Below are 26,481 nucleotides of genomic sequence, written 5' to 3'. Positions count from 1 at the left end.
TACTTGCTCGCACAGTCAGTAGTATACGGAGTACTTACAAACTACCTGCTTAACTACCCACTTGCCACTCATGTTGCATGTACCGTACAGAGTACAACTACGTCTATGTGTGCACTGTGCATGTACATGAATGTACTCGCGTGCTGCTCAGTACCTGCAGGGAGTTGTGTGTACTTGCAGTGGTCTACAGTACCGAGCACTCTGCACTCGCCTCTAAACATGCCACTGCGGCTCAGGCCTACCCATAGTCATCCACTTGTAGGTGTGACACATGTGCATTCCATTCGATGCATGGTTCGGTCTGCGAGACGGCGGGCGGTGCGTTGGCTTGGCTGCTGCCCGTGTGACGCCGTCCGGAATGCCTACCCTATACCTACCGGAGGACGCCCCACCGCAGCCGGCGGCATGTGAAATTCGCCGGAGCTTCGATGCAGGCGAGCCCGTCGACCACGACGGTACGCGCACAAGTGCCGGCACAGACGAGACGTTGCATCGACCGGCATCGCTTCGATCCGTTGCTTCCGATGCATTTTTGCCCGTAATTTTTAGCCTCGCCGGTTCGTCAACATCGAGCCTGCCGTTGGCGAATGACCCCCGTCGTCGGGCCAGGGAGCGAGGCTGAGGACAGCCTCGGCCCGGAACGGCTAGCTCTCCATCCGCTGGAGCTTCTTCCACCGTCCTCCCACGGCTTTCCACCACCCAACAGCTGGCTTCACCTCCCGCCGCGGCCAACAAACGACCATCTTCCATCGCCCACCTCTCGACCTTTCGACCTTTTACCCTCACATCTCCCTCCGCCGGGCGCCCTCTTCACCAGCCATGGCCCAGCAGCCGCTCTTCACCATCCCCATCCCGCCCATGGGTGCCCACGTCGGCGGCTCCATCGTCTGCACCGAGCCGGCGCCCTCCGTCTACCTCCTCACCTGGTCCTCGCCGCCCGACAATCGGTTGACGACGCCCTTCTGCCACGCCCTCCTCTCGGCCCTCGACGTCATCGAGTTTGGCGGCTACAAGCCCGGCGTCGTCGTCACCACGAGCGCCATCCAAAAGTTCTACTCCAACGGCCTCGACCTCGAGCATGCCATCAACACCGACGGCTTCTGGGCCCTCTTCTACCAGGTCTGGCGCCGCTTCCTCACGTACGTTGCCCCCCCCGTCAACGTCCGTTGCGTCGAAAATCCGCGACCAAGGCTGACGCAAACTCGCGCCGCCAGCTTCCCCATGCCCACGCTGGCTCTCCTCAACGGCCACACCTACGCCGGCGGCCTCATGCTCGCCCTCTCCCACGACTACCGTCTCGCCCCCTCGCCCCGCGGCTTCATGTGCCTCAACGAGATGCTCTTCGGCGCGCCCCTCAAGCCCGCCATGGCTGCCATCTTCCGCCACAAGCTGACGCCGCTGGCCTACCGAAGCGTCGCCCTCGAGGCCCGCCGCTTCTCCGCCGCCGAGGCTGTCGAGATGGGCCTCGCCGACGGCATCGCCACCTCCCTCGACGACGCCCTCAAGTTCATCGCCGACCGGGACCTCCTCTCGAAGCCCAAGGCCGGCGTCTACGGCGTCATCAAGGCCGAGATGCACAAGACGCTCATCGCCGAGCTCAAGAGCCCCGGCCTCGACGCCGAGGAGGCTCGCTTCGACCAGGATCAGAGGACGGATGGGGAGAGGAAGGAGTTTGGCAAGGTCTGGTACGAGCAGTGGGCCAAGGACGCGGCCAAGTCCAAGCTGTGAATCCACGCTCGTCCGCGTGTTGCGACGACCATGTCGGGCCCCGGCCGGCTGTGCATCCATCATCTCCCGCGTTTCGTGACGCCCATCTATTGTCATTTCGCCTGCGCGCTCCTAGTTCTACCGATATCCACGCTTTTCTCGACAACCAAGATTGAGGCCGAGACCGCGCCCGAGACCTGTGAGACCGAAATCGCGACCGAGACCGAAATCGCGACCGAGACCGAAATCGCGACCGAGACCGAGGCCGCGAACCGAGACCGAAACCAACCGCCCTGGCCCGCCGCATCGCCGACGACGCCGAGAGCCAGCTATCCGCCTAGCCCTGGCAACCTCGGACGGCCAAGATGGCCGCGTACCGTACATGACAAATGATACAAATGAAAGGGGGGGTATATCGTGCGCCGAAGCTCTCCAACGTCCATCCATCCATCCATCCATCCGTCCGTCCGTCCGTCAAGGCTCCATCGGCATCGGTTCCACCGCAGCCAGCGGTTCCTCGGCCGCCGTCGTCGTCGCCGCCGCCGCAGCTCTCCCGCCCCGCCGGTTCTGCATGTCCCGTTCCGCCTGCATCGCGCGCTCCCGGCGCTGCTCCACCTCGTCCCTCCGGACGAGCTTCCGCAGCCCCTCGCTCGCCTGGATGAGGCCGTCGATGCTGATGGCGTGCTCCGTCATCTGGTGGTTGATGTACGTGTACACGCCGGCCGCCGTGTCGCACCGCAGCAGGTTCCGCTCGTTGAGCTTCAGCAGCGCGAGCGCCACCTGGAACAGAAAGGTGCTGCCGTCGTTGGTGCACAGCACCACGTCCCAGACGCGGAACAGCGCCTCGGCGCTCAGGCAGTCGGTGAAGACGGAGAGGAACCACTGAAAGGTGAGGGCCTCGAGCTCGATGGAGAGGTCGTCGAGGTGGGCCGACAGCTTCGGCAGCACCGTCGAGACGTACTGGCGGAGCACCTGCTGGTCGGCCCGCGACGCCATGAGCGAGTGGTCGTAGTAGCCCCGCGGCAAAATCGTCTCGATCATGCTGGCGAGGATCCAGAAGGCGTCCTCGGCCGCCGGCGTGATGAGCAGCAGGTTGGCGGCGATGAGGTTCATGCCCTGGCAGTAGCCGACCTCCTTGTTCCGCCGCGAGTAGGCCAGCAGCACCTCGTTGAGCTTCCGGACGCCGGGCCCCTTGCGGAAGAAGATGTTGTCCGTCAGCGTGCGGTGCATGTCCATGCGGATCTGGCCGACGACGGCCGGGTCGTCGTCCTCGCCGCTCTGGCCGACGAGGCCGTCGTAGTATCCCGGGTTGCGCAGCCCGTTGGCGCCCGAGCACTCCGACCAGACCTTGGCGCGATGGGCGACGGGGATGCCGCCGAGGAGGAGCGCCTTGAACTCGGCCCACTTGGCGCGCCCGACCTTGCCCTTGTTGCCGAGGCCGGCGATGCCGATGATCTCGCCGTCGGCGACGCGAGCCTCGGGGAGGATCATGGCCGGCGTCTCGTGCCGGGCCTCGGCGGCGGCGGCGGCGGCGGCGACGGCGGCCTCGCCCTCGCGTCGGCGCTCGGCGCGAACCTTGCGCAGGAAGTCGTTCCACCGCGCCATCTTGTCCCGCTGGAGCGAGTCGTGCACGTCGCTGAGCTGCTCGAGGAGCAGCCTCACCGGCTCCGCGTCCTCCTTGACGAGCGTGCCCGCCGTCGTGCCGTCCGCCTCGGGGGGCTGCCTCGCGTCGCCGCTGTCGACGGCCGTCGTCGTGCTCGCCAGGGGCACGAGGCCGAAGCTCGTCGGCGTGATGCCCGGGGACTTGACCGTCTCGCTCGGCCCGTCGTCGGCCGCCGTCGCGCCCTCCATGACCTCGAGCGACGGCACGCTCATGCTCGGCGTGTGGCTCAGGAGCTCCGTGGGAACGGTGGCGATCTTGAGGTAGTCCTGCCACCGCTTCGTCGGCCGGCCCTCGTCCGTCTGCCGCTCGTCCATGCTGCTCGGGCTCTCGGGCCGGCCGTCGCTCGAGATGCTGACCGAATCGTCCATCAGGTTGGACGAGTTCGCCGAGCGGCCGCTCATGAGCATGTCGACGCGGGTCCCCTTGCGCATGTGCTGGGCCATCTGGGCCGCCTCGCGCTGCCGCTTCTTCCGCCGCTGGTCGTAGATGAAGCCGAAACGGTCCGTCAGGTACTCGCTGCTGGCGTAGTTGTTGTAGATGTGCGTGAGCGTCGGCGGCTGCGACTCGGGCGGCAGGATGGCGTCCATCTCGACGGGACCGTAGTTCTCCGGCCGCGACGAGGCGGGCGCCGCGCCGCCGGCCGCGCCCCCCACATCTCCTGCGCCTGCGTCTTGCCGTTGGCGGGCACGGGAGGGGCGGGCGTCGAGCGGCGCATGGCCATGAGGGCCTTGGGACCGCCGGCGACGGAGACGGCGCGCGAGGTCCGCATGGCCCTCGCGCTCGCCGTCGACGCCGCCCTCGCCGACTGCGCGCGGCCCGAGGCGCTGGCGGCGCGGCCCCGAGCCTCGGCGTCGCGGGCGGCGACGGTGCCGCCGGCGACGAGCCTCAGCGCGAGGCTGGCGAGCGAGACGGACTCGCTGCGCTCCGAGGCGGCGGCGGCGGAGCGGGTGCTCGACGCGCGGCTCGCGCTCCGCACCGGTTCCGGAGCCGGCTCGGCGGGCGGGTTGAAGAGGTCCTCCTGGAGGGTCGGCCGCCGGTCGAGGTTGGCGTGGTGGCTCCGGACGACGGTCGACTGGTTCCCGTCGCCGCCGTTGATGCTGCTCCTGCGACTCGCCTGGTTGGAGGTGTGGTTGGAGCTTTGGTTCGAGGTTCCCGTGCCCCAAATGTAGCTTTTCCACCCTCGGATCGTCCCCTTGCCGGCGCCCTCCGACGCGTGCGCCTTGGACGCCGCGGCCGCTCGGATGGTGGCGGCGGCGCGGTTCGTCACGCCGTAGACGTTCTCGGACATGGTGTCCTGCATGGCGTCACTCATGAGGTCGGTCAGGCCGCTGTTGTGGTTCTTGTCGTTGGCCCGCAGCTCGCCTTCGACGGCGCGCAGGCGGGTCTCGAGATCGAGGTTGGAGAGGCCGCATTCGCGGATGATCCTCCTCAGGGCCCGCTCGCGCTCGTCGGCGCGCCGTCGCAGCATCGAGATCTGCGTGTCCCGCTGGGCGAGATCCTCGGAAATCTGCCTCACCAGGGCGACGGCGCCGTGCCTCGCCACGAGACGCTGGATGTGCGGATCGTCGGCCTGGTGGAGGGCGCCGGGGACGGACCGCCTCAGGGGCGCATCCTCGAAGAGGGCGTCGCGGCTCGAGCTAGGGCCGACGAGGCTGTCGACGATGGAAAGAGTTTGACCGCCGCCGTTTCTCGCCGCCTCCGTCGACCTCCCGTCCCGCGAGTCCTGCGCGGCCGGCTTGCGGCGCCCGTCGTCGGCCGCCCATTCGGGGTCTTGGAACTTGGCGTCGCCGAAGCGCTCGACGACAACCTCCTCGGGCGAGAAGCTGGGGAAGCTCGTGAGGGACTTGTCGCTGGCGGCGACGCTGCTGGAGGAGCTGCTGGGATGGCTGAGCAGCCGGCTGCGGCTTCGTCGGGTCGTCTGCGAATGGGACCGATTCGAGGCGGCGCTCGTTTGCGAGACGGAGCGCTCGAGCGGTTGGGAGACGTGCGACGAGTCGTCCGACGATGCGTCCATCCTGTGTCACCCGGCGTCGTCCTCGGCGTGGGCGTCTGTGGCGAGGATCGATAAACCGAACCGAGGGCTGCCCTATTATATCATCCGATGGTGCTCGTGACCGTCCCGGAGGAGGGGCATGTCTTCTGGTGTCGGGCGCTGTTGGCTACCTGCGGCGTCTGCTGCGAACAAAGTACGACTCGGTGGGTGGGACTGTCGAGAGGAAGCCAAAGTCGATGGACGGACGATGAACGATTGCTCGAACGGCTGGTCAACGACTGCGAAGAGGAAGGGTGCGTCTTCGACGGCTTCGACGATGGCACTCGGATTTCCCACGAAGTGAGGGTACGGTGGGTGGTGCGTCACGGGCAGGTGGGACCGGCGAGGTGGGAGTCAAGGGAGTGGAGGCAGGCACCACCGGCACGAAGGGAAAGTACCAGTCAGTGGCGTCTCCTTCTCTCTTGCCGTCGGTGGAGTCTCGCATTTGGCTGCAAGTACCTGTACAAGCCGGCTCAATGTCTTCCTGGGGACCACAAGTACCTTGTCGCCGCTACGGCAGGGAACTGGTACCTCTGCGCCTTAGGCAACTAGGTACATGTACAGCCTCCAAGAAGGTCGTTCTTTCCCTGCCGTTTCTGTCATTATAACATGTACCATGACGGGCTAGTACTTGGCTGTACATGTAAGTACATGTATATTTAAGGGTATTACAGGAATGACTAAGTACGGAGTACGGAGTACGGATATAGAGAACTAAATTACTGTACATGTAAGTACACGTCATGTGCGGAGTACAAATTTAGTGTACAGAGTACAAAGTCACGTGTTCGGCTACAGTACTTATTGCTTGTACTCCCTACTTAAGCACAGTAAGTACATGTACAGTACACTTGTTGTAAGTACTTGCAGTACTCCGTGCATGCACATTTACAATACTGTACTCCATACAAGTACAACAACTGTACGGAGTACGGAGTACAGTACAATAATTACCTACTCCGTACTGTATCCGTACATACAAGTACACTACACTTACTTTACTCCGTACCGAGTACAGCACAGTACTTGTACACTTACTGCACTGTACATGTGCTCTGTACAAGTGCCTGTATGTGCAAACAGTACGTACCTACAGCACAGTGCCAAAAGCAGCAAGCCGCACTAAACAGCCTCCTCCCTGATCTTGAGCCTCTCCAACATCCTCTGCGTGTCAACTTCAAACGCTCATGTCAACCCTCTCCATCCACATTGCGCAGACATCAGGCGAAACGGTGCGGACGCTGCGGAATGCATCGCCAATTTTTGTCATCTCTTGATTTCCATGCCCTTCTTCCGACTTCGTAGCATCGGCGCCCATCTTCCAACGACTCCACAGGACCTCCCTGCTGTCTCAGACTTGCATTGCTACGAGCTTCTTCATCGCGTCGTCGCTTATCCCTGAGACCAATGAATCACGCCGTCGGCATTCTCCGCCCTTGTCATCACGAGCGTCCGTACTTGCACGGCCCTGTATGGTGTGAAGTAGGTGGGTGCGTTTGAGTACTATTCCATGCGTCCTCCACGAAAGGGCCACTGGTGCCTGACTTGGTGTAGGTCGTTAGTCGGCTCGGTTTCATCCTCCCATTTCTCAAGCTCGCTCATGTAGCCGGAGCTACCAGCATGCCACTTCGATTCAAAGAGATGCTTTAAACTCGATGTCAGTATTCCTACTGTCGTCTTGCCGACGAGGAAGAATATCGCCGCAGAGAGCACACTCGCTTCCATGTAAACAAAAAAGCAACCAAATCCATCGCATCATCCCGCCGTGCACCATGCTCCATTCCATGTAGCTGTCGAACCAGAGACCGCCTCGGTCGATCCTCGATACCTTCCGTTCGTTTAAATCATCATCTCGCATGTCTCCGAGTGTCGCAGCCAGTCGCGGGCACCGATGCCATGCGTCCGAGCTACGCAAAGCTGTCTTCTGCATTCCACCGACTGCTCCCGAGCGTCTCGTTCTGCTGTCGCGACGCTTCGAGCTCGGATTCGAGCTGGGCCGCCGCTTCGGCATCCGCCGCGGCATCGTCGTTTCGTGCCGCCGCCCCGTCCCCGTCCCCGTCGTCGTCGCACACCTTCTCCGATCGTCCGACCATGGCGTCCTCGAGGTCGGGTACGACGCCTTCGCTGACCAATGTCCGCAAAACGTCGTCCGTCGCGAGCACCTCTCTCCGCCTCACGGGCAGGCCGTCGAGCTTTCGGAGCCGTCGGCAGCTGGCGACCAGCACAACCTGGTGCAGCCGTCGACGCAGCCTCGTCGCTTCGTCCAGCCGGCTCGCAAACAGCCCATCTCGCTCCTCGTCGGCGTCCGGCAGCGTGAACGGATCCGAGAACTCCGCCCGCCCGGCCGGCACCAGCACCTGCACGGGCGCGTAAAAGCCGAGCGTCACGGGGTTGTCCCTCGCATCCAGCTGGCTGAGGTGCGGAAACTCGGTCAGGAGCCGGGTGACGCCCGTCGAGTCCGCCAGTCTGTTTCCGGCCACGAGCAGCTTCTTGAGCCTAGGAACGAACTGCAGAGGCGTCAAGTCGCCGAGCGCGTTGAAGTTGACGTTGAGCGTCCGCAGGTTGGGCATGAGCTGGCCCATTTTCGCCGGCAGCACCCGCAATCCGCAGTTGGCGAGGTCCAGGAGTTGAAGGTTCAGGAAATCCACCGTCGGCTCGAAGGATTCCAAAAAGTTGCCCGACAGGAACAGCTTGCGGACCTCGTACACGTGTGACAGGAAGCCGAGGTTCAGGGGTGAATCTCCGTGCTGCTCGCGAATCGACAGGCTGTCCAGACGTCGCGCTCGCTCGAAGCCGGAGAGCTCGCAAAGACGATTCCTGTCGGCGTAGACGCAGCGAATGCTGGGCAGGTTGCTGAGATCCAGAGACTCCAGCTCGTTGTCGCTGACGTCGAGCTGCCGCAGCGTCCTCATCTCCGCCTTCAGCGTCAGGTCCCGTAGCCGGTTTCGCTTGAGCCCCAGCCGCGACAGTGCCGGCAGCAGCTCAAGGTTCTGAACCGAGACGATGCTGTTGCCCTCGAGGTCGAGCTCGGTCAGGCGCTCGAACATGGCCGTGGAAAAGTCAACGTGCTCGATCAAGTTGTTGCGAGCCCGCAGCGAGAGCAGCCCGTCGTGGCAGTCCAATCCGTCCAGCCCCGTCAGCTGATTGTCGTCGGCCCTCACGCTACGCAGGTGCACCAGATTCTTCAACGCCGACAGGCTCTTGATCTCGTTGCCCGAAATGTCCACGTACTGCAGGTTCAAGAGGTGATCCCACGACGTGAGCTCCGTCAGCATGTTCTGGGCCACCTTGAGCTGCCGCACCGACGACGGGAGACCCTCGAGATGATTGAGCTTGTTCTTGGACGCATCCAACGTCACCACCCTGCCGCAAAACTCGTCCAGCATGTGCAGGCTCGCCAGCTGCTTGTCCTGCAGGTCGAGCTCCGTCATGTCCTCCCAGAACGGCTCAAAGGGCTCGACTTCGCTGAGCTTGTCCACGAGGTCTCGTATTGTCATGGACATGACCTTCTTGGAGCCATCGCCCGTTGCCATGCGTCGGTGGCCCATGACGTAGCTGACCTCGAATCCGAACGACTGGTCTGCGTTGTTGACGGTAAACTCCGACAGGGGGCTCAGCGACAGCTTGCCAACGTTGCGGCCAATAATCGCACTCTCCTCCGGCTGGAAAGATAGGGGCCCGACGCTGTTCGGGCTGTGGCCGATGACAAAGTTCAGGCTGGCGTGTCGTACGTGAGGCGTCCGATGGCTCACGACGCTATTGTCGCCGATAATACTGATCTGACGATCCTCGTCTGCCTGAATCTCCACCGTACTCTCCTCGTCCTGTTCATCGATGCGGGACACGGGCCGCGGCACAAATTCTGGCCCGCGAGCCGACGACAGACGACCCTGCCCGTAGCTGCCGGTGCGTGTGGAAACCTGCAAGCTGTTTCTGCGCGCAGTCTTGACAAGCCCAGGCTGGGAATTGTCATCATCATCGCCAAAGTCGAGAGGGTCCAAATCGTCGGTCACGACATCGTGTATGACCGAAGCGACTGGTGACGAAAAAGAGATGGTGAGGCGTCGACGCGCGGATGAGGATGCGGCGTTGGTGTTGACGTCTCGAGGGCTCGTGTCTCGCTCCGCCCCAGGCGACATTTTCGACGTTGTCGAGGCTCGGTCTCCCAACTTGAACAGCTCTTCTCTTGCGAGCGCAGCCATGTGCGGGCCTGGACGGTCCTTTGGCGAAAGAGTCGTATATCTCCTGCTGGGTCTCCTGGCGGCACCTGATGTGCTTTGCGACACGCTGTGCAGCTCGGCCTCACCGGCAGGAACCCCTTTCGCAACCCCAACCTTGAGGTTCTGCAACTCTCTCGTCATGTCGACGGACAGATCCGAGATGCTCGCAAACGGGTCATCCTCCGTATCCTCTGCAGGAGGCGGAACATCCGACACCGCCGTGGACCCGGACCCTTTTCTCCTGACCCAAATCTTGTTCTGCCTGTCTAGGAACATACCCCCGACCCTGTCTGGAATCAAGTGCGAGACGCTCTCGGGCATGATGGTCCTTCGATACTCCGAACCCCGGGAGGATGTGGTGGGATAGTTTCTGCTAAAAGATCGACTGGAGGCGTTGGACGGAAAATCCTTGCCAGGACTCCACAGACCACTGTCCTGGCCACCCGCCGACGTGATTCGAACATTCGGAAGGTCGCTGACAATGTCGTCGGTAACGTGAAGCGCCCCCCCGTGGACTTGATAATTCTGTACGGATTGCTCCCCATCGTCAAGGTCGTCGTCACTTGGCCGTCCCATGGGCCGCAGGGACGAAGAGTGAATATCATCCACATCGCTACGCTCTTGGTATTTCTTGAGCCGACTGATAATTTCTGGGTCATGACGGCTCGGTGCAACATTCGTCCACCTATTTCCCTCGCGGCTCGGTGGTCGAGAAAATGGTTCATCCGTGGACTCGTCGCTAGAGTCATCCATCATGTGCTGGTGTCTCGCTTCGCCGCCTTCGTTTTCCGATTCCTCGAGGCTCGCCAACCTTGGCCGTACCTGGTTTCGAATCATGGCCATGATCTGCGCTGCCTGGTCGATGAAGTCTTGCGTTATTATCGAAGGCTTCCTCTCCGTCTCCGATACGTCGTCATGGCGGCTCCCATTCTCGTTCTGTATGGCGCGTATTTGCAAATGTACAGGGGATGGCGTTTGCCTCGAGGCAGGCGTCGAATTTTGCGGCCAAAGCATTGACCGCATGGCGAGAAGGCTGGCGTCGGCCATCTCGGACTTTCCGGGTCTTGCATCCTTGCGCTTCTTGCTTATGGCCACCTGCATCTGGCGATGGGCAGAGTCGAGCGTGGCCAGCCGATCCTCACGACCAAAGGCAACGTCCGATCGATGCAGCGTCCGTCGTCTTTTGGGCGTCGGGTCCTTGGATGGTGACGTGCGAGGTCGCTTTCCTTCCGAGTCGCCGTCTCGCTTCGGCGTGAGGGCGGGCAGGGGAGCATTGTTGGGAAGAGCAATGGCTTGGTGGTGGTGGTGATTGCTTGGAATGGAAATCGAGGATCGCGTTTGCGTCGACCCGGTGTTTCGCCTTCTCCGAACGTAAAGGTCTGCGTCGTTGTTTGGCGATTGCCCTTGCAGGGGATTAAATGACGGGCGGGTACGGAGTGGCGACGTCGGTTCAACATTTTCCTTGTCGACAGCCTCCCAGTTGCCCGTCGACTCATACGAAACGTCACCGGGGAATTCGTAGCCGTCCAGATCCCCGCCGCCGAATCGACTGATGGCGGTGGAGTTGGGCAGCGCGTCCAGATTTGGTCGGTGCTGAGACGGAGGCGAGTTTTGGACCTCAATTGCGTGCGATGACTGTCGAGAGGTTCCCCCGGACGCGTCCTCAAACTGGCTTATGCGTCGAAGCAAAGTCTGATTCGTAAAGGTATCGTAGGGACCAAAGAGCTTCAACGGGCTGCCGTTGGCCTTGTGGGACTCTCTCGCCTGTCGCTTTTCGGGGCTCGGAAAGGGAGCCCTCGGCAAGGCAGGGCTGGGCGAGAGATGCAGCGTCGGGGCGGCCGTTCTCCCCTGAACGCTAACCGAGGGAAACTGCTTTGGGGTGCTCGCCTGGAGAGACTCTTCAGGCAGCATCTCGGACGAATCCACGCCAATATCCGAAGGCAACCCACCATGGCGGAACGAGTCACCTCGCGACGGTCCGTCGAGCTGCAGGTTGGCAACCGCCTCCTTTCGGGGGTATTCGTTGGAAGTTTCGGCATGAACGAGGCTCTCTTCGTCGAGCGCGTCCGGGCCATTGGAGAATGCGTTGTCGACATCGGCTCGCGATTCGTCCGAGAGCATCTGGTTGATTCGCAGACGTTCCAGTTTTTGCCACAGCTGCTCCACCGGCACTTCGATGTGTGCAAAGTCAACCTTTCCACCCTCGGTGCTGTGCTTTCCAATCATGATGGGGCTGAACTCTTCGTTGCGCGTGTCGCTGCGGCCGCTCGTCTTTCTCGAGGTGGCTGCGGTGTCGTGCGGTACCGTCAAGGGGCCATCGACTCGACGCGCCCCAGGTCGGTCCCGTGGCTGCTGCCTCGATGAATCGCTACCTCGTCGCGCACCATTGACCTGAGAGGGGCTGGAGATGGATTCGTCGTTTGGTAGATACTGGACACCGCGTTGCCTCCGCCGAGGGCTGGGACTCGGCGACACAATTTCGCGACTGTCCTCGTCATCGTCGACGTCAATGTACCGCTCCAAATCTGCGAGGTCATCGGTGAGAGCGTCGATGGGTGGACTCGAAGGCAGCGTCGCATCGGCATGACCAACCGTGCCGTCGGCCGCGGGAGGCGGCTTGAACATGTCCTGTAAGCCCGCGGCGGCGGAGGAGAAGAGGTCTCGTTGCTCGCCGTACGCTAGCTTGCCTTGGACCAATCGTCGCTTCCACTCGGGCGTCTCCCTCCCTCGGCTCGACGACACACGGTGATGGCTGCTATTGCGGATGACGGAGCCGTTGGCGGTGGTTGGCATGGACTGCCCCGGTTCGTCGAGCTTGATCTCCCGCGACAGGGCGGAACGCAGACGTCGGCTCGAGATGTTGATGTCGTTGGCGCTCCTCTCGCCCAAGACATACGGGCTGCTGCTCGGCGTCGACGATGTCGAAGCCTTTGATTTCGGCGTCCGGCGAGGGATTCGACTCTGGCGCTGCCTCGACGGCGTGGACTCGATGGGGTCGCTGAATTCGAGAGGTGGCAGCTTGTCCGCCGAAGAGTCGCCGCGCTCGGAGACCCAGTCCTCGGACAACGAGTCCAGCCAGGCATGATCCATGGTCGCGACGGCGGGAACCGATTAAAATGCCGCTTCACTGGGATGCCATTCGATGCGGAGGGCTGACGGATGGATGAGATGATGGTGAGGTGGCCGCGATGGAGTTTTCCCACTCCGTTCCGGCGTCCAAGTCAATATTCCGTGGAATAATAAAAATCGGGCCACTTGATTCGAGATAGTAAATGGAGCATGTGCCTATGGAATAAGGGAGTTGAGCGGGTGGTGGAAAAATGCGGTGAGATGTCGATGGAACGATGCCCAGGCTCGAGTCGAAAGCAGGTCTCGCATCAGGCAGAGGAGCTAATAATTAATAATAATATACCAGTTCATCGAGCGTAGTGCAAGGAAGTACAGTACTCCGTAAGTACAAGTACTGTAAGTACTTGCAGGTAGGTATTCACGGTGAGTGATGCAGAAAGTACCGTGCTGTACATGTACGTAACGTCGCGACTTTGCACTGCGCGTTGGACAGCATGGCGCTAGCCGATTCGGGAACAACCACAACAATACGACGAACGATTGGGCCGGCTGTTGCTGTGCCAACTAGTCCGTTTCAGGTTACACTTTGCACCCTACTGTTGGCTCTTGAGGGAGGGCATGTACGAGCAAGGTATTATTTAATTATACTGGAAGTGAGTACATGATAATAACGTGATACTGGGAGTAAGTACATGTTATTAGCGTGTACATGTGGTTGCATGCGGTTGACTCCGTGGACTAAACTCGTACGAATTCCAGATTCGATTCAGTCGTGTCGATTTCTTCAATGGATTTTATCGCTTAATGCTACAAGGCACCGTCATTTGGCCAATCGGCTCATACGACGAGGAGCAAGATTTCCTTGCTTAGAGACGGCCTGAATGCAAAAGGAATACCTTGGACGGAATAGGTCTATGAGTGCTGATTTTCCGGGTAGGAAAAGAAGAAAGTCAACGTTGCCTGCTGTGGCACATACTGTACAAGTAGTACCATGCATAGCCTGACCGAAGCTGGATCGCCCAGGCGCTAAGGGCGTCAAGAACAGTATTTCGATTGGCCCATGGAACAATTGGAGCAGCAGCACCAACAATAGGCACAGGCGCAGGCACAAGCGCAGGCACAGGAGCAGGCACAAGCGCAGGCACAGGCGCAGGCACAAGCGCAGGCACAGGCGCAGGCGCAGGCGCAGGCACAGGCGCTTCTGACGTTCTTCATGATACAACAGCCTCTCGGCGCCGATGCCGGTGATGCAGGCGATGGTGATTCGCCTGCGTCTTCAAGTTCAGCCTCGTGTGAAAAAAACGGGACTCGTTCAGGGTGCCTCACGAATACGTAAGTGCTCTGTACTGTAGTTGAAGCACTTGTATGCGAAACTACTGTAGCGTAGTAATTGAGTCGGTAACAATAATCTGGTATTACTTAAAAACTTTGTACTTTTACATGTGCATATAATACTCTAAGCACAAGTACATTTACATCTGCTTGTACAAGTATATGTAATTAAATACCGAGTAATACGGAGTACTGTACACCTACTGCCCCGTCGCTGCAAACGCAAGGCCTGGCTATCCTTGCACCTTTTGAAAAGGATGTTGGAGTGTGCAGATTTACGCGGCGTCACGTGCCGTCGCGCACGCGTCACGCGAATCCCAGGCACCTAATTTCAACATGCACCAAGCTGTGACGGCTAGCTTTAGCGGCCGCACATACTCGACACACTCTACTCCGTATTCCATACATTACTTTGCTGGCAATCCAAGCACCATTACTCTGTCCTCCGTACCGATGACCTTTCCCCGCCCCTCGTGGCCTCCATCTGCCGCACTCCGCTCCTCCAAAGTATCAAACAACCAGTCGCCATGACGGCGGCAAACTCGACGGCGGACCTGGTGAGGGGCGACGATTCTATCCACTGCGAGGCAGTTTGTCACGCCGAGGGCGCTCATCACGAGGACTCGGACGATGGTGATGCTGCGGCGAGACAGGCACAGAGCCGGAGCAGAATAGAAGCGGCAGCCAGGCGGTTCCTCAACGGAGACGTGCCCTTTCTCTTTTCTGCCTTGCTGTGCGGTCCCTTTGATGGCACGTCTGGCTGGTCCAACCCCTGGCGGAGCAAGCAACCGACGTCCTTTGGCGGATACGCCTCCAAAACGCACCGCTCGCTTCAGTCAGAATACGAAACGCAGCCGGCTGAAAATGGTGCCGAAGACGGTGTCGAGCGTCACTTTCCCAGCCCCGAGAGCCTTAAGCAGGTCGCCCTCGGCGAAGCACATTCATTGCCGCAAAAATATGGTAGGCCAGCCACGGTGCAACAATGGCAGAAGACGGCGAAACCCTCGAGCTCGAGCCCGTCGCATGATGCTATGTGGGAAACATCCATGACCCCGACATCCGTCCCAGCGAGGAAGAGACGGGCAGGGGATGCCGACTGGTTGAAACGGGCCACGGGCAAGAAGAGAAAGGTGGATTCGGGCACTCGAAGTCTTTCCAAATCACCCCTTTCTCGCCGATGTTCAAACCCGCAACTATTCCCCGTTGTCGGGCAAGCTGGTACATTGCAGGACGGCTCGGCGGAGAACTCGGACGACCAAGACGAGCTCGTGGCATCGACTCCACGCTCATCGTTTGCGGCGTATGAAAATCGAGTATTTTTCACCCCGAAACGCAGGTCTCCGCGGGGAGACGGGTGGAGGCCATCCAAGCTGCAGGCCAATGGATCCGAGGACGAACTGAACAAGAATCAGGCTGCAGCCGCGACGCTGTCATCGCCCGTCTCTCAGCCTCGGCGGACCACCAGGATGGAGGCGGGCAAACGAGACCGTTTTCCATTTGGCGGGACCCAAACCTCGCCGATTGGATCAAGACATCGCGCCAAGTTGGTCGCGAATAAAGCTTCTGATGATGACAAGACAGAGAAGGCTGAAGACAGTGATCCAACCTTGTGCCTCGAAATGCGACAAACTCTCGACGACCATGCCGATGGAGAGGTAGCCGGCTTTGCTGAAGAGCCATGGCCCGAAGATGACGTGGACGCAACAGATGGCTCCATTCCCGCAACAGAGGAGAGAGATTCGCCCGGCGCCGGACCTGTATTGGCGGCGCCGTCGGAAACTGCAACGGATTTGCAGAGCCAACATGATTCTACTCCCCCAACACCAGCCACGAAGGGACCGGGCGAAATTGAAACCCACCATGTTTCGACCTTTGCCCACAACTCGGAGAAAGCTGTGGTTGGCATCGAGGGCGATACGAGCACGGGAATTTTGACGACGAAGCCCAACGACGAATTCTCGCTCAGAAGAATACTCCACCGTCTCGTTCCCTCAAGCCCCTGGGCTACGCCATCACGGTTGACGGCAGGGACGACACCGAGTACCCAAGCCCTCGATGGTATGCCAGACGATGCGGAGAACAGAATCAGTTCAACGAGCAGTGCATCCGACTGCTTGAAAGCACCGTCTGACCAAGTAGAAGCAACAACCCAGGTTGCTCCTCTCGAGAGAGCAGGTGACGCCGACGAACCAGAGGTCAAGGGTCAAGTGGCCCAAAAGAACCCGGCGCAACTGGAAGACCATGGCGTCATTGCTAGAGACGGGTCTCAAGACGGCTCCCCTGAGCCCGTTGTGGTGCCCAGCATCTCGGCCGCGGCAGCATCCGCATGTGACGGAGAGGTGCGCATCACGGAATCGCAACAGAGCCCCTGGACAAAGATGCCAATGCAGCATCTGCTGTTGGCACCGACCGCCTCCCAGAAGGTGGATGCTGGTGACCCGGCGCATGGCTCCTTACCGACTGAAGATGAATCCCACCTTCGGATACCATGCCAAACGCCGAGACCGTGGTCGAATTGTGCCGACCTTGGTGCGGAGGCCGAGGACGCGGCCCCAACCCCCCTCATCTCAACGCCTGTGCCAACATCGCGGCTCACGACGGCACCATCAACACTCGAGCCCCAATTCGCAGTCCAGACATTTGCCGCATTCATGTCATCATCACGAGGGCATGGCGGTGGCGAGACGAGTCGACAACGAAAGCGTGGGACTGGTCATCCTTCAGCTCTAAAGGGCCCGTGGAGCAAATCAAGACCCAATCATCGAGTATCCTGGGCACTGCCGGATGACCGAGAGTGCAAAATGGAAGGGCAAGGCGAGACGAAGCAGCAGTCGACGCCGCCGCCTAGAACGGTCCGTCCGTCTTCCCCGCCGCCCGAAACGGCCGTCAGGTTGCTGCCGACGACGGACGACGCCAAGTTCGGCAAACACTTTGCCGCCGTGGCTAGCCGAACAGATGGCCTGCGACGGAGGCTCTTGTCGACAGCATCGCAGCAAGTTCGGCAAAGCCCTGGGTTGCGAGCCATGGCGGAGAGGTTCTTGGCGGCCGATGAGGCGCACGACGAGACGGACCATGCCGCGGGCGACGAGGACGAGGAGATGGCACTGGATCAGGAGCCTGCGGGCCGCGAACTCGAGGAACCAAGGGACGAGGTGGTGGATATTTTTGACGAAGTCGGTGACATTCTGCAGACGTGGGATGTCGACGCCGAGCTGGCTCAGGCACGAAAGGCAACGGCCGCCGCGCCTCGGACGGCGGCGAGTTTCCCAGCACAGAGTCCGTGGTAGCCATTCATGGCTAGATGGGCAGCATCATGGAGCCGAGAGAGGGTGACACACACACACTCGCTGTCAGCAGATGCTAATGATGAAACGATAAACGATGTGATGCCATGGTGAGCGAGCCAAGAGCAATGACAATGCCGATGAAGCAATGGCATGATTGGACGCATCACCTCGTCGAATCGTCCATTTGCAATAGACCTCGGGCCATGCTGCTGAGATCTGAATCCATATACAGCGCCGAGGACTGCGATGTCGACGATGCAGCTCATGCCATGGATGCGAGCCAGTTTGATGAGTTGAGATACAAGTAATAATACTTGTGAAATGGGTTGGTTCGTGGTGTTGCGGTGGTGGTTGGAAAAGGCGAGACGGAGAGGAAGCATCGGTTATTCATCAGGGAATGCCAGATGCGAGGACCTCGGGCGACTTTCTTCCCTCGGCGGTGGAGCGACCGACGTTTTCCCCTCAGCCGAAGGAAAGGGGAGAAAGTGGCCTGATTTCAAGAACATGCATCGCAACACCAACCTTGAACTGTGACCTGTTCCTTCGCCGCGACTTGTAGCTGCGATGATGTACCGATACATGGGCCCGTTATGGTCGCTGGTACCCGCGCAAGAGGGTGTCCTCGTACTCCTGCTGTACATGTACCTTCGAGCCACTGTAGGGAGTACATGGAGATGACGCCGGTGTACTTGCGTAGGGGGTACAGTGCGAACCGAGAATTGCTACTAGGTAGTACTCATGTTGATACTGGCTTAGTATGCAAAGTACCTGCACTTGCCTGTACTTGTGGAGAACAGCACGCTGTACTTGCACTGTGCTGTGCTTACAGTACAGTCTTCAGTGCTCCTACAGTGCCCCATGGCTACTAAGCATTCACCTGCTGGCCGGTAATAACGACGGCTTTAACCGGTTCCGGGTGGCGCAAACACATGGCGGAGAGCCGAGAATACCTCATGCAAGTGTACATGTAGATGCAAGTATCAGTACTGCACCTGTACAGGTACAAATAAATACAAGTGCATGTGCTGCTCCGATGCCGTTCTCGTTTGCTGCCTGGAATTACACCATTGCCTTCCTCGCCACCGCCAACCCAATCTTCTTGTCCTCCTTTCACCCCTTGTGCCAGCAAAGACGGCTTCGATCAACCCGGCAGACGAGTCCCTCTGTCCCATATCCTTGATCCCTTCTCATTCCACGCACCTCGTACGAGATCGAGACGCCATGATAGTCACGCGGGCCATCTCTCTCACCAACTTCCTCGTCGCGAGCTCGGCCCTGGGCTTCCAGGTGTTTGTCCTCTACCCGTGGCACAAAGAGCTCGACGCCGGCTTCGAGGAGCTCAAGAAGGAACACATGAAAGTGCTGGAAGCGGCACGGAGCGGTTTGACGGAGCAACAGCACCGGACATTTTCCGACAAGCTACAGGGTTTGCAATCCCAAAGCTCGAAGCGGTGGTGGTGGATGTGAATGGCTCGCGGGATCCTCTACGATGCAGGCCCATCCGGCTTCTCCCAGTTCGTCGACTCTCCGTTCATGCCGAGACTCCATTAGGTTATACGTACGGAAGAGCTAACAGAGGCTGCCAAAGGTAGCGATGCCGACGGAGGATCAATCCATCCCTGATGGAACGAAACCTAGACCAAGGATACTCTCGCGAAGCTGCCCAACACGTTTTCCATACTCTTCGATATTCTCGTTTATCCCCGAGGCCCATAAGAATGACCCGATGACAGCCGAGGAGCCTACATAGTCAGAGGTTCCTTTGAAGCAATGTTGCCATTGCAACCCACTACACGCACGCCTTGGAGCTATGCTGATGCGAGAATACAATCATGCACTCACTGCTGCCTGACAGCCATCATGTCTAGCACGTTCCTGGCGGGCAAGATACCGTCGACGACGATGATGCTGTCCCTTCCACCGTTGCCTTTACCGCGCCGTATGGTGTTGACACGGCCGGCTTCGAACTGTGACAAATGGGGTACAGAGTGTCAAGAGCGTGGCCTTTAAGGTGACGGTATGGGAAACAGCAGAGACGAGTATGGGAAACAGCAGAGCCGAAAGAATGCGTTAGGGTTCGTTATCGTTGGCTTACAGACGAAAAATACAAAACCACGTTCAATGAACGTAGTGTCCCTCCACCCATCTCACTCTACGCCGCTGGAGCAGGTCCAAGGCCGCTGCTTCATTCTACGGCTAATTTCAGCTGCCTCAAACGATGGCCCAGGATCATCATGCGACCTTGTACCACATCGATCGACAACGAGCCACGGCCAGTGTATCGTCGTTGCAGTAGTTACATATCGAATACACTACAGTCGTCCGGTCCAAGGTATCGGTCACGACAACTCCAAAAATTATTACAGCCCTTGCGACTGGTGAGGGAGGGATTCAGGCTTGCTCGGATTCTGCTCCGTGTCTGGACGACAAACCGGGCAATGTGACGACTATTCACTCGAGCAGCGAGCACAGTCACACGGTAAGCTGTATTGTGGGCTTTGAAATAAAGATGAATGGATTGACAACTAGTCAATGTGACGACTATTCACTCGAGCAGCGAGCAGTCACACGGTATGTTGTATTGTCGTGGACTTTGAAATAAAAATGAATGGATTGACAACTGGGCAATGTGACGACTATTCACTCGAGCAGCGAGCACAGTCACGCGGTATGATTGACATAAAGATGAATGGATTGACCAATGCTGGACAGACACGTCCCTCATCCTGCGCGTCTTGTCCAGGCCGGCGCGCGGGCGGTGATCATCGCCGAATCTTTCTCCCCTCGTCGTCAAAGTCACAGCCACAGGCGCTGCTCCAGAACAGCTCCAGCAAGAAATAGGTGTAGCTGTCGGCGTTGTACAGGGCCGGTCGGCTCGGATCCGGCTGGTTGATCAGATCCCGACATTCCTTGAAGGCGTAGGCATGGTCCATGGCCTCGGACCACAAGGGGGGGGAGAGTAGTTTTTTGTAGTGAGTGAACTCGTGGAGCAGGATTCCCCCGAGGGGAAGCATCGCATTCAGCGTCATGCCGGGTCTGTCAAACATGTCGCACGTGAGGCTCGCGGCGTTGGCGTATCCTTTGCCTATTCCACCGTAGAGGAAGGCGCTGCCGCAAATGACCAAATATCCTCTCCCATCCGGCATCTCGATAAAGGTGGCAGTCACCGTCGAGTCTGTGCAGGAATATCCATAATACTGATTGTCGTAGTCGTGGACGGCAGAAACACTCCTCAAATGACGACTGCCCTTCATGTCAGGGCCGAGGATGTTGTGGATAATCTCTAGCGACCGAGGATGAGCAGACGAACTTGGCACGGTAGGCATGTCGCTTGGGCACGCATCATGGCAGCTTACCCACTACAGTCGCGTAGTCGGACTCGAAAAAGTACTTTTTGAAGATTGTCTTGACGAACCATTCAGGATTGGTATCGACCTGACGGGCGAGAAGGAGTGCGTCGAGAAAGGCGTCCTTGATATGCTTTGTTTCTCCACGGTCGAAGCTGGACTGAACATGAGGCACCGTCCACGTATCGGCAGGATGGGGTGCCCTTGATACCAAAACGTTTATCTTGCCCTCGTCAAGTTCAATCGGCACCTGCATTTGGCGTGTTAGTGAAAGGGTACGTTGCCGAGAATGCCCAGAGAACTTGCCGTTGATGCGATCGAGACGAGGCCGAGAATGCAGAATAGCAGCATGCTGAGCGCCGGGTGGAGGCTGCTTTCTGCAGGAAACAGAGTGAGGGTTGAGAATGGCTCGTTTGAAAGATTATTCTCATCCGACTCGTCGTCATTATATGATGCTCGACTTTCGACGCAGCACAGCGGAGGAAAAGGAACCGAACGGCAACGGCGCTCATGCGGAGCTCATTAATGTGAGACAGGAATAAGGGAAAGGCCGTGGAAAGCCATGAAGTGAGTGTCTCCAGGAAGCACGGAGCTCATGTGGGCATCCTGTGAAGATGGCAGAGCCAAGAGAGCGGCCGTGTCGTCATGATGGATGAATCGCCATGTTCCTCCTCCCCAGGACATGTCCTGCCACTTGGGCCCATCAAGGCCTCTCCAGATACTCAGTAACCCTTTTTATCGGAACCATTGCTGCACCGGTGCTACACTCTGAACGTATATATCTCTAGATATGTGAATTGTACGCTGGCATGTTCCATGTTCGGCATCCAGAGTGGACAAAGTTGCTGACCGGAGCAATGAACTTGGTGCGTCGACAAGGTGTACAGCATGAATGCGCTCGTTCCTGGCTGGAATAAATTTCCATATTTTCCAGTAAAACTCCAAGTGCTCAATGAATAAAGATCCTTTGTCCTGTTGGGAACTTTACGGGTGAAACGCGCTGTTTGTTGATGCCATCGTCCAAGCTTTCGGGTTCTACTCCACCAGTGCGACCTGCTGGCGACCAACAACCCCTTGATATTCAGAATGGTGGTCACCAGTACTGCTCAGCGTACACGAGTAGCCTTGTGTGCTGCAAATTCACACAATCATGTACAGCCGGAGTAAATGGCCAGTGTTTGATCGACTGGCAGACGGCCCTCCCGGAACGTCACGGCCAACTGTCCGCTGCTTGTTCATGGCGCCAGGATGCATTGCATGGCATTTCGACCGTCGTATTGACGGCGAACTGTGTTATCTGACAGGACTGGGCCGCTAGAGGTGAAAGCGTGCTGAACAAGCAGCAAATCCAGGGGTCAGGTTAGAAATGTCGCACCGGATCAAGCGGAGCGCACAAGCCTCGATGCAATCCCGCCGTGAAGAAATTTTCCGATGGGACAAAATAGAGAATGCCAGTAGATGCCTGCTCACTCTTTTGCAGAATGTGGGCAGAAGTGGCATTTGCTCAGATCAATCATCAAGCTGCCCGTCGATCTGCCCGTCGATCTGCCCGTCGGGCTGTCCAAAGGCGACACCCACCCACCGTCTGCTTTGCCGTCGTACAAATAGATCGCTACACAAAATGCATATAGCCCAGCTAAGAGGAGCACTTGATGAACTAGCCGCTGGTTCCATGAATTCAGTCGAGGACTTGGGTAGCTGAATGCCGATGACAAGATGAGGCCGTTGTTGATGTCGCTTGATAATACTCTTCGACGCCTCAGTTTCCGCCTCATTTCGGGCCATCGACTCGGTTTCCATTTTGGCTTGTCACCAACATCGGCGATGGTATCTCATTCGGCCAAGGTTGCGGCACATCGAACATGGCTCGTGGCTCTCCGTGCTGCTTGCCGCTCGACTCCACGAGGTCATTCGTCTCTAAATACCTGACCCTGCCGCAATCTCCGTCAAGCGCCGACGCATAGGTATATGCATGCATGCTTCCGGTCGGCACGTCGGCACCGTTCGATACCTGCATCATCATGCATCCTCTTTATTCACCATGTACGTACATGATTGCGATTCGTCCGACGGTGACGCCGAATCTTTGCCCTCTGAACTTTGACCGTCGTCGCCGGCGTATCGGAGACCGACACCGGACCGACGCGGCGGCATTAAACCTCGCTTGGGACTCGATGCTGTGCCACGGGAATCTTGCAAGCTGACCAGAGAGGGCAGGCGAAAATGTCGACGGCCACGTCAGTACGAGGCTTCGACGACACCGAGACGGCCGCCGTCCGTCAGCAGCACGTTTCCGGCAATGTACGCTCCCGCGCGGCTCACGAGAAACAGAGCGGCGCCGGCCATGTCTTCTGCCGTACCCGATCGCTCCATGGGCACAAAAGACCTCGGGAGACTCCCCTCCTTGCTCACGTCGGTCTGCTTCATGAACGGCATCGCATCCGTCATCTCGCTCGGGTAGAAGCCCGGAGCAATCGTGTTGACGCGGATCTTAAAGGCCGAAAGGACGGTCCCGAGCTGCTTCGCGAGGTGCGTCGCCGCCGCCTTGCTCGTGCCGTAGGCGAAGCCGGCGAACGGACGGCGCGCGAAGCCGGCGGCCGACGAGGTGATGATGACCTGCGAGCTCTGCGGCACCACCTTGCGCTTGTTTCCTTCGTCGAGGAGATCCAGAAAGGCGACGGCGGTGTAGAAGGCGCCGGTGACGTTGACCTGAGCCGACCTCGTAAACTCCTCCATCGAAGGCGCCCAGAGCCTCTCCTGGAAGCTCTTGACGGTCAAGCTGTCGACGTCCTTGACGGGCACATCGGCCGTGATGACGCCGCTGTTGGCGAAGAGGACGTTGACGTAGCCGACCTCGTCCCGCACGCGGCCGGCGGCCGACTGCAGGGAGTCCTTGGAGGTGACGTCGCAGACGATGGGGTGGACGGCCTGCGGCCTGGCCGAGGATTCTTTGGTTGCGTCGAGCGACTCTTGCCGCCTTCCCAGCACGTAGACGGCCTTGGCGCCGTTGGCCACCAGAGCGTGGGCGATGATCTTTCCCAAGCCAGAACCTCCGCCGGTGATGACGGCGACGAGGTCCTTGACGTCGAAGAGCGACTTGGAATCATACGAGGAAGCCATCTCGTCGAGGCTGCCGTTGGTCTCGTCTGGCGTCTCGCGTGGAGCGGAGTGGATTTCTTGCCCTGTTGCCCTCCCCTGCGGGATGCTTCGTGAGGCGGCAGGATTCTTCAAAACGGTCGACCGTGAGCCTCCCCTCTTCTCTTCGCGAGAGAGAGTGCCGTCGTTATGTATAGCCGGTCATGGACCCGCCTCGGCTTCGACGGCCGGAGCCAGCGAGGCGGACCCAAGCTCAGGTCCAGCCTAGGCCCAGGCTCGGGAGGATGCGAGAAAATAGCGCGGAGGATGCAGGCGGAGGAACGGGACGACGCGGGAAGCCCCCTCCCCCCCATTCTCGGACATACGACATAGTTCCGTCTAGCCGTCCAGCCGACCTGAGTTGCTGGCATCCGCCGCGAGCATGACGGTGATGGCCGATCGAACAGGGAGGGCATGCATCGTCCAAGACGTCCATTCTCGACCAGGCGGTGTGCAGACGAGCACGCGTGCGGGTGCCTCGGTATGCGGAGTCCCCAAGTGCCAGCCGACTCGCAAAGTCACAGGCGTCGTCAGGCTCATAGCTTGGAACAATGACGGTGTATTCGTGTCGTTTTGGAAGAGTTATCCTGGCCTAAGCAGGTCCCAATGGACGATGCAAAAGTCATGAAGCGAATGGTGGCGAGAGGAAGGAATCAGGTGAGGCCTCAGGAATCAGGTGAGGCCTCAGGAATCAGGTCCCGTCCCCAGGAATCAGGTCCCCAGGAATCAGGCCCCCTTACGAATCCACCGCCCAAGTCGTCGACGGCATCGCCAGGTAGCAGCAGGTACCTCGAGGAGAGAGGTACTTGGGCCGACAGCCTTGGCCTGACCGCTGCGAGGTGGCTCGTCCTGCCTTGGTGGTATGACAACGTCCATGTACTTGGGCTCTCGTAGTATTAGTACTCGGTTTGTACGGGGTCTTTATCCCCGACATGTACGGGGTACGACGCAGTACATTACGCTCCGCGCGGGGCACCTTGCACAGGCAAACTCACAAGTACTACGCAGCGCAGTATACCTACCGGTACTACGGAGTAGGCATTGACGCGTCATGGACCAGCTCCTTGGCAGCTACAGTACAGCTCGCCCACGTCTGCAGTACTTACAAGTACTTGCTTGTACAACGAAAGGACAGTACGGTGAGCATAGCAACAGCCAAGGCATTACAAGTACACCTACAAGTAAGTACAGTATACTGTAGGAAGGACATGTACATGTAGTTGTACGCTCAAGTACATGTACAGTAATAAGTACAACTGATTGTACAGCAAGTATGTGTACCGCGGGGAACAAAATATCGACTATTCTTCCCGACGCCGCCAACCATAAGTACAGTGCTTGTCTGCTAGCCGGACCTTTCGCTAGCATCGGCCTACATAAGTACACCTGCTTACATAAGTACATGCACTTACTGTACACGTGCGGTAGGTATTATTTGCTGAAGAAAGTCGTCTAGCTGGCAACACTTGGCTGGTGGTTCCTTGGGCGCGTACCTCCTACAGCAAGTAAAAAATGCCATCGTCTCACGACCAGCATCGAGTGCCCCTAGGCGAGCATCATCACTTTACTGCAGCCCTTGCTGTCCAAGCCCACGGCCTTCTACATTCGCCCACGGCCTTCCATGTGCCGTTAGCGCCATCTACCGTCGGTCACCGCCTTCCACAGTGGGTCACCGCCTACCATAGCGAGTCACCGCCTTCCATTGTTGGTCACTGTGGTTCGTCGTCGTATCCCGTGTGTCCCTGTGGGATGGCGAGCCTTCTCTTCTCAAGAATCTCATGAGTGGTGATGAGGCCCCCGAGGCCGTTGCCAAGTGCGACAAGTCTTGTCACGCCGCTTTCGTGAACGGGACCCGAAGGAGGAATCCGCGCATGACGGACCATGCCATAAATAAGGGCCCTATGATTTTCCATTCGGGGGATGTCAAGCTGGCTCGATCCGTACGAGACGAATTCCTGCCAATCCTCCGATGCTCTCGGTGGGCATGTCTTGACAAGCGTCGAGCTCAAGGCAACACGACCATGGAGATTTGCCGAGGCGACGCGTTGCTCACGGCCAAGATTGACACGAACAATGTGCGGTCAGAGTCCGCGGCCGCGGCCGAACAGCTGCCAGCTAGATCAGGCCTGGAACAGCATGTGGAAAAGAAACGGCGCCGCGGCCAAGGTGGAGAGAGTTGCCGTGATTCAAGTCGTTCAAGTCGTCGCCGGCAGCCGTGGGAACGACTCGTGTCGACTGCTTCGCCCTTGCATCTCGCGTGCATGTGCCGTACCGGTAAAGTGTGGCGCGGCAGCCTTGCGGACGATGGTGCCTCCTGTTGGTGTACACGTACATTCTTCTATGGGACCTTTCGGTATGATTGCCCTCGCATCATGGGCAAACGAACAAGGATCCGCACACGTGCGCGTCCCTACCCAACCAAAGGTGAGCAGGAAGCGTCATCCTGTTGGACCCGGGCGTGGTGCGGGTGGTGCGTGCTGGGATCAACACGCCTCGGGGAGACGTGCCGGCCGCTGGCCTCTGCGAGCAGTCGTCCGACGTGAACAATGGCAGGACGGGGAGCAAACACGTTGCCAGAGACCACCATGCCACTGGCGCTGCGTCAGCAAACTTGTTTCCGGCACCCTGGCCGGTGCTGACGACACGGATCGAGCCCGACGAAGCAACCAACCGGCATGTCTTGTTTTGA

General features: G+C 58.9%; 7 protein-coding genes across 7 annotated transcripts; 3 read left to right on the top strand and 4 right to left on the bottom strand.

The window, feature by feature from the left end:
- Positions 1-271: 271 nt before the first annotated feature.
- Positions 272-1,728, top strand: DCS_08187 (uncharacterized protein; the record flags this gene model as incomplete). The annotated part of the gene is made up of 2 exons (XM_040805467.1): positions 272-538; positions 649-1,728. 2 exons carry the CDS (start codon positions 272-274, stop codon positions 1,726-1,728), a joined length of 1,347 nt encoding a protein of 448 aa, XP_040655571.1.
- A 453-nt stretch (positions 1,729-2,181) lies between these two features.
- On the bottom strand, positions 2,182-5,384 carry DCS_08186 (uncharacterized protein; the record flags this gene model as incomplete). The annotated part of the gene is made up of 2 exons (XM_040805466.1): positions 2,182-3,927; positions 4,347-5,384. The coding sequence occupies 2 exons, from the start codon at positions 5,382-5,384 to the stop codon at positions 2,182-2,184; spliced, it is 2,784 nt and encodes a 927-aa protein (XP_040655570.1).
- Positions 5,385-7,309: 1,925 nt separating this feature from the next.
- On the bottom strand, positions 7,310-12,712 carry DCS_08185 (conserved leucine-rich repeat protein; the record flags this gene model as incomplete). The annotated part of the gene is made up of 1 exon (XM_040805465.1): positions 7,310-12,712. The coding sequence occupies one exon, from the start codon at positions 12,710-12,712 to the stop codon at positions 7,310-7,312; it is 5,403 nt and encodes a 1,800-aa protein (XP_040655569.1).
- A 1,838-nt stretch (positions 12,713-14,550) lies between these two features.
- DCS_08184 (uncharacterized protein) lies at positions 14,551-18,777 on the top strand (the record flags this gene model as incomplete). Its single annotated transcript, XM_040805464.1, has 2 exons — positions 14,551-17,299; positions 18,437-18,777. The coding sequence occupies 2 exons, from the start codon at positions 14,551-14,553 to the stop codon at positions 18,775-18,777; spliced, it is 3,090 nt and encodes a 1,029-aa protein (XP_040655568.1).
- A 1,295-nt stretch (positions 18,778-20,072) lies between these two features.
- DCS_08183 (uncharacterized protein) lies at positions 20,073-20,913 on the bottom strand (the record flags this gene model as incomplete). Its single annotated transcript, XM_040805463.1, has 2 exons — positions 20,073-20,593; positions 20,667-20,913. The coding sequence occupies 2 exons, from the start codon at positions 20,911-20,913 to the stop codon at positions 20,073-20,075; spliced, it is 768 nt and encodes a 255-aa protein (XP_040655567.1).
- A 1,982-nt stretch (positions 20,914-22,895) lies between these two features.
- DCS_08182 (short chain dehydrogenase/reductase) lies at positions 22,896-23,777 on the bottom strand (the record flags this gene model as incomplete). Its single annotated transcript, XM_040805462.1, has 1 exon — positions 22,896-23,777. One exon carries the CDS (start codon positions 23,775-23,777, stop codon positions 22,896-22,898), a length of 882 nt encoding a protein of 293 aa, XP_040655566.1.
- Positions 23,778-25,304: 1,527 nt separating this feature from the next.
- Positions 25,305-26,481, top strand: DCS_08181 (uncharacterized protein; the record flags this gene model as incomplete). The annotated part of the gene is made up of 3 exons (XM_040805461.1): positions 25,305-25,526; positions 25,565-25,958; positions 26,294-26,481. 3 exons carry the CDS (start codon positions 25,305-25,307, stop codon positions 26,479-26,481), a joined length of 804 nt encoding a protein of 267 aa, XP_040655565.1.

Source organism: Drechmeria coniospora, chromosome 03 (assembly GCF_001625195.1).
Source record: "Drechmeria coniospora strain ARSEF 6962 chromosome 03, whole genome shotgun sequence".
Lineage (NCBI taxonomy): Eukaryota > Fungi > Ascomycota > Sordariomycetes > Hypocreales > Ophiocordycipitaceae > Drechmeria > Drechmeria coniospora.
This window is presented reverse-complemented; position numbering and strand designations above follow the sequence as displayed.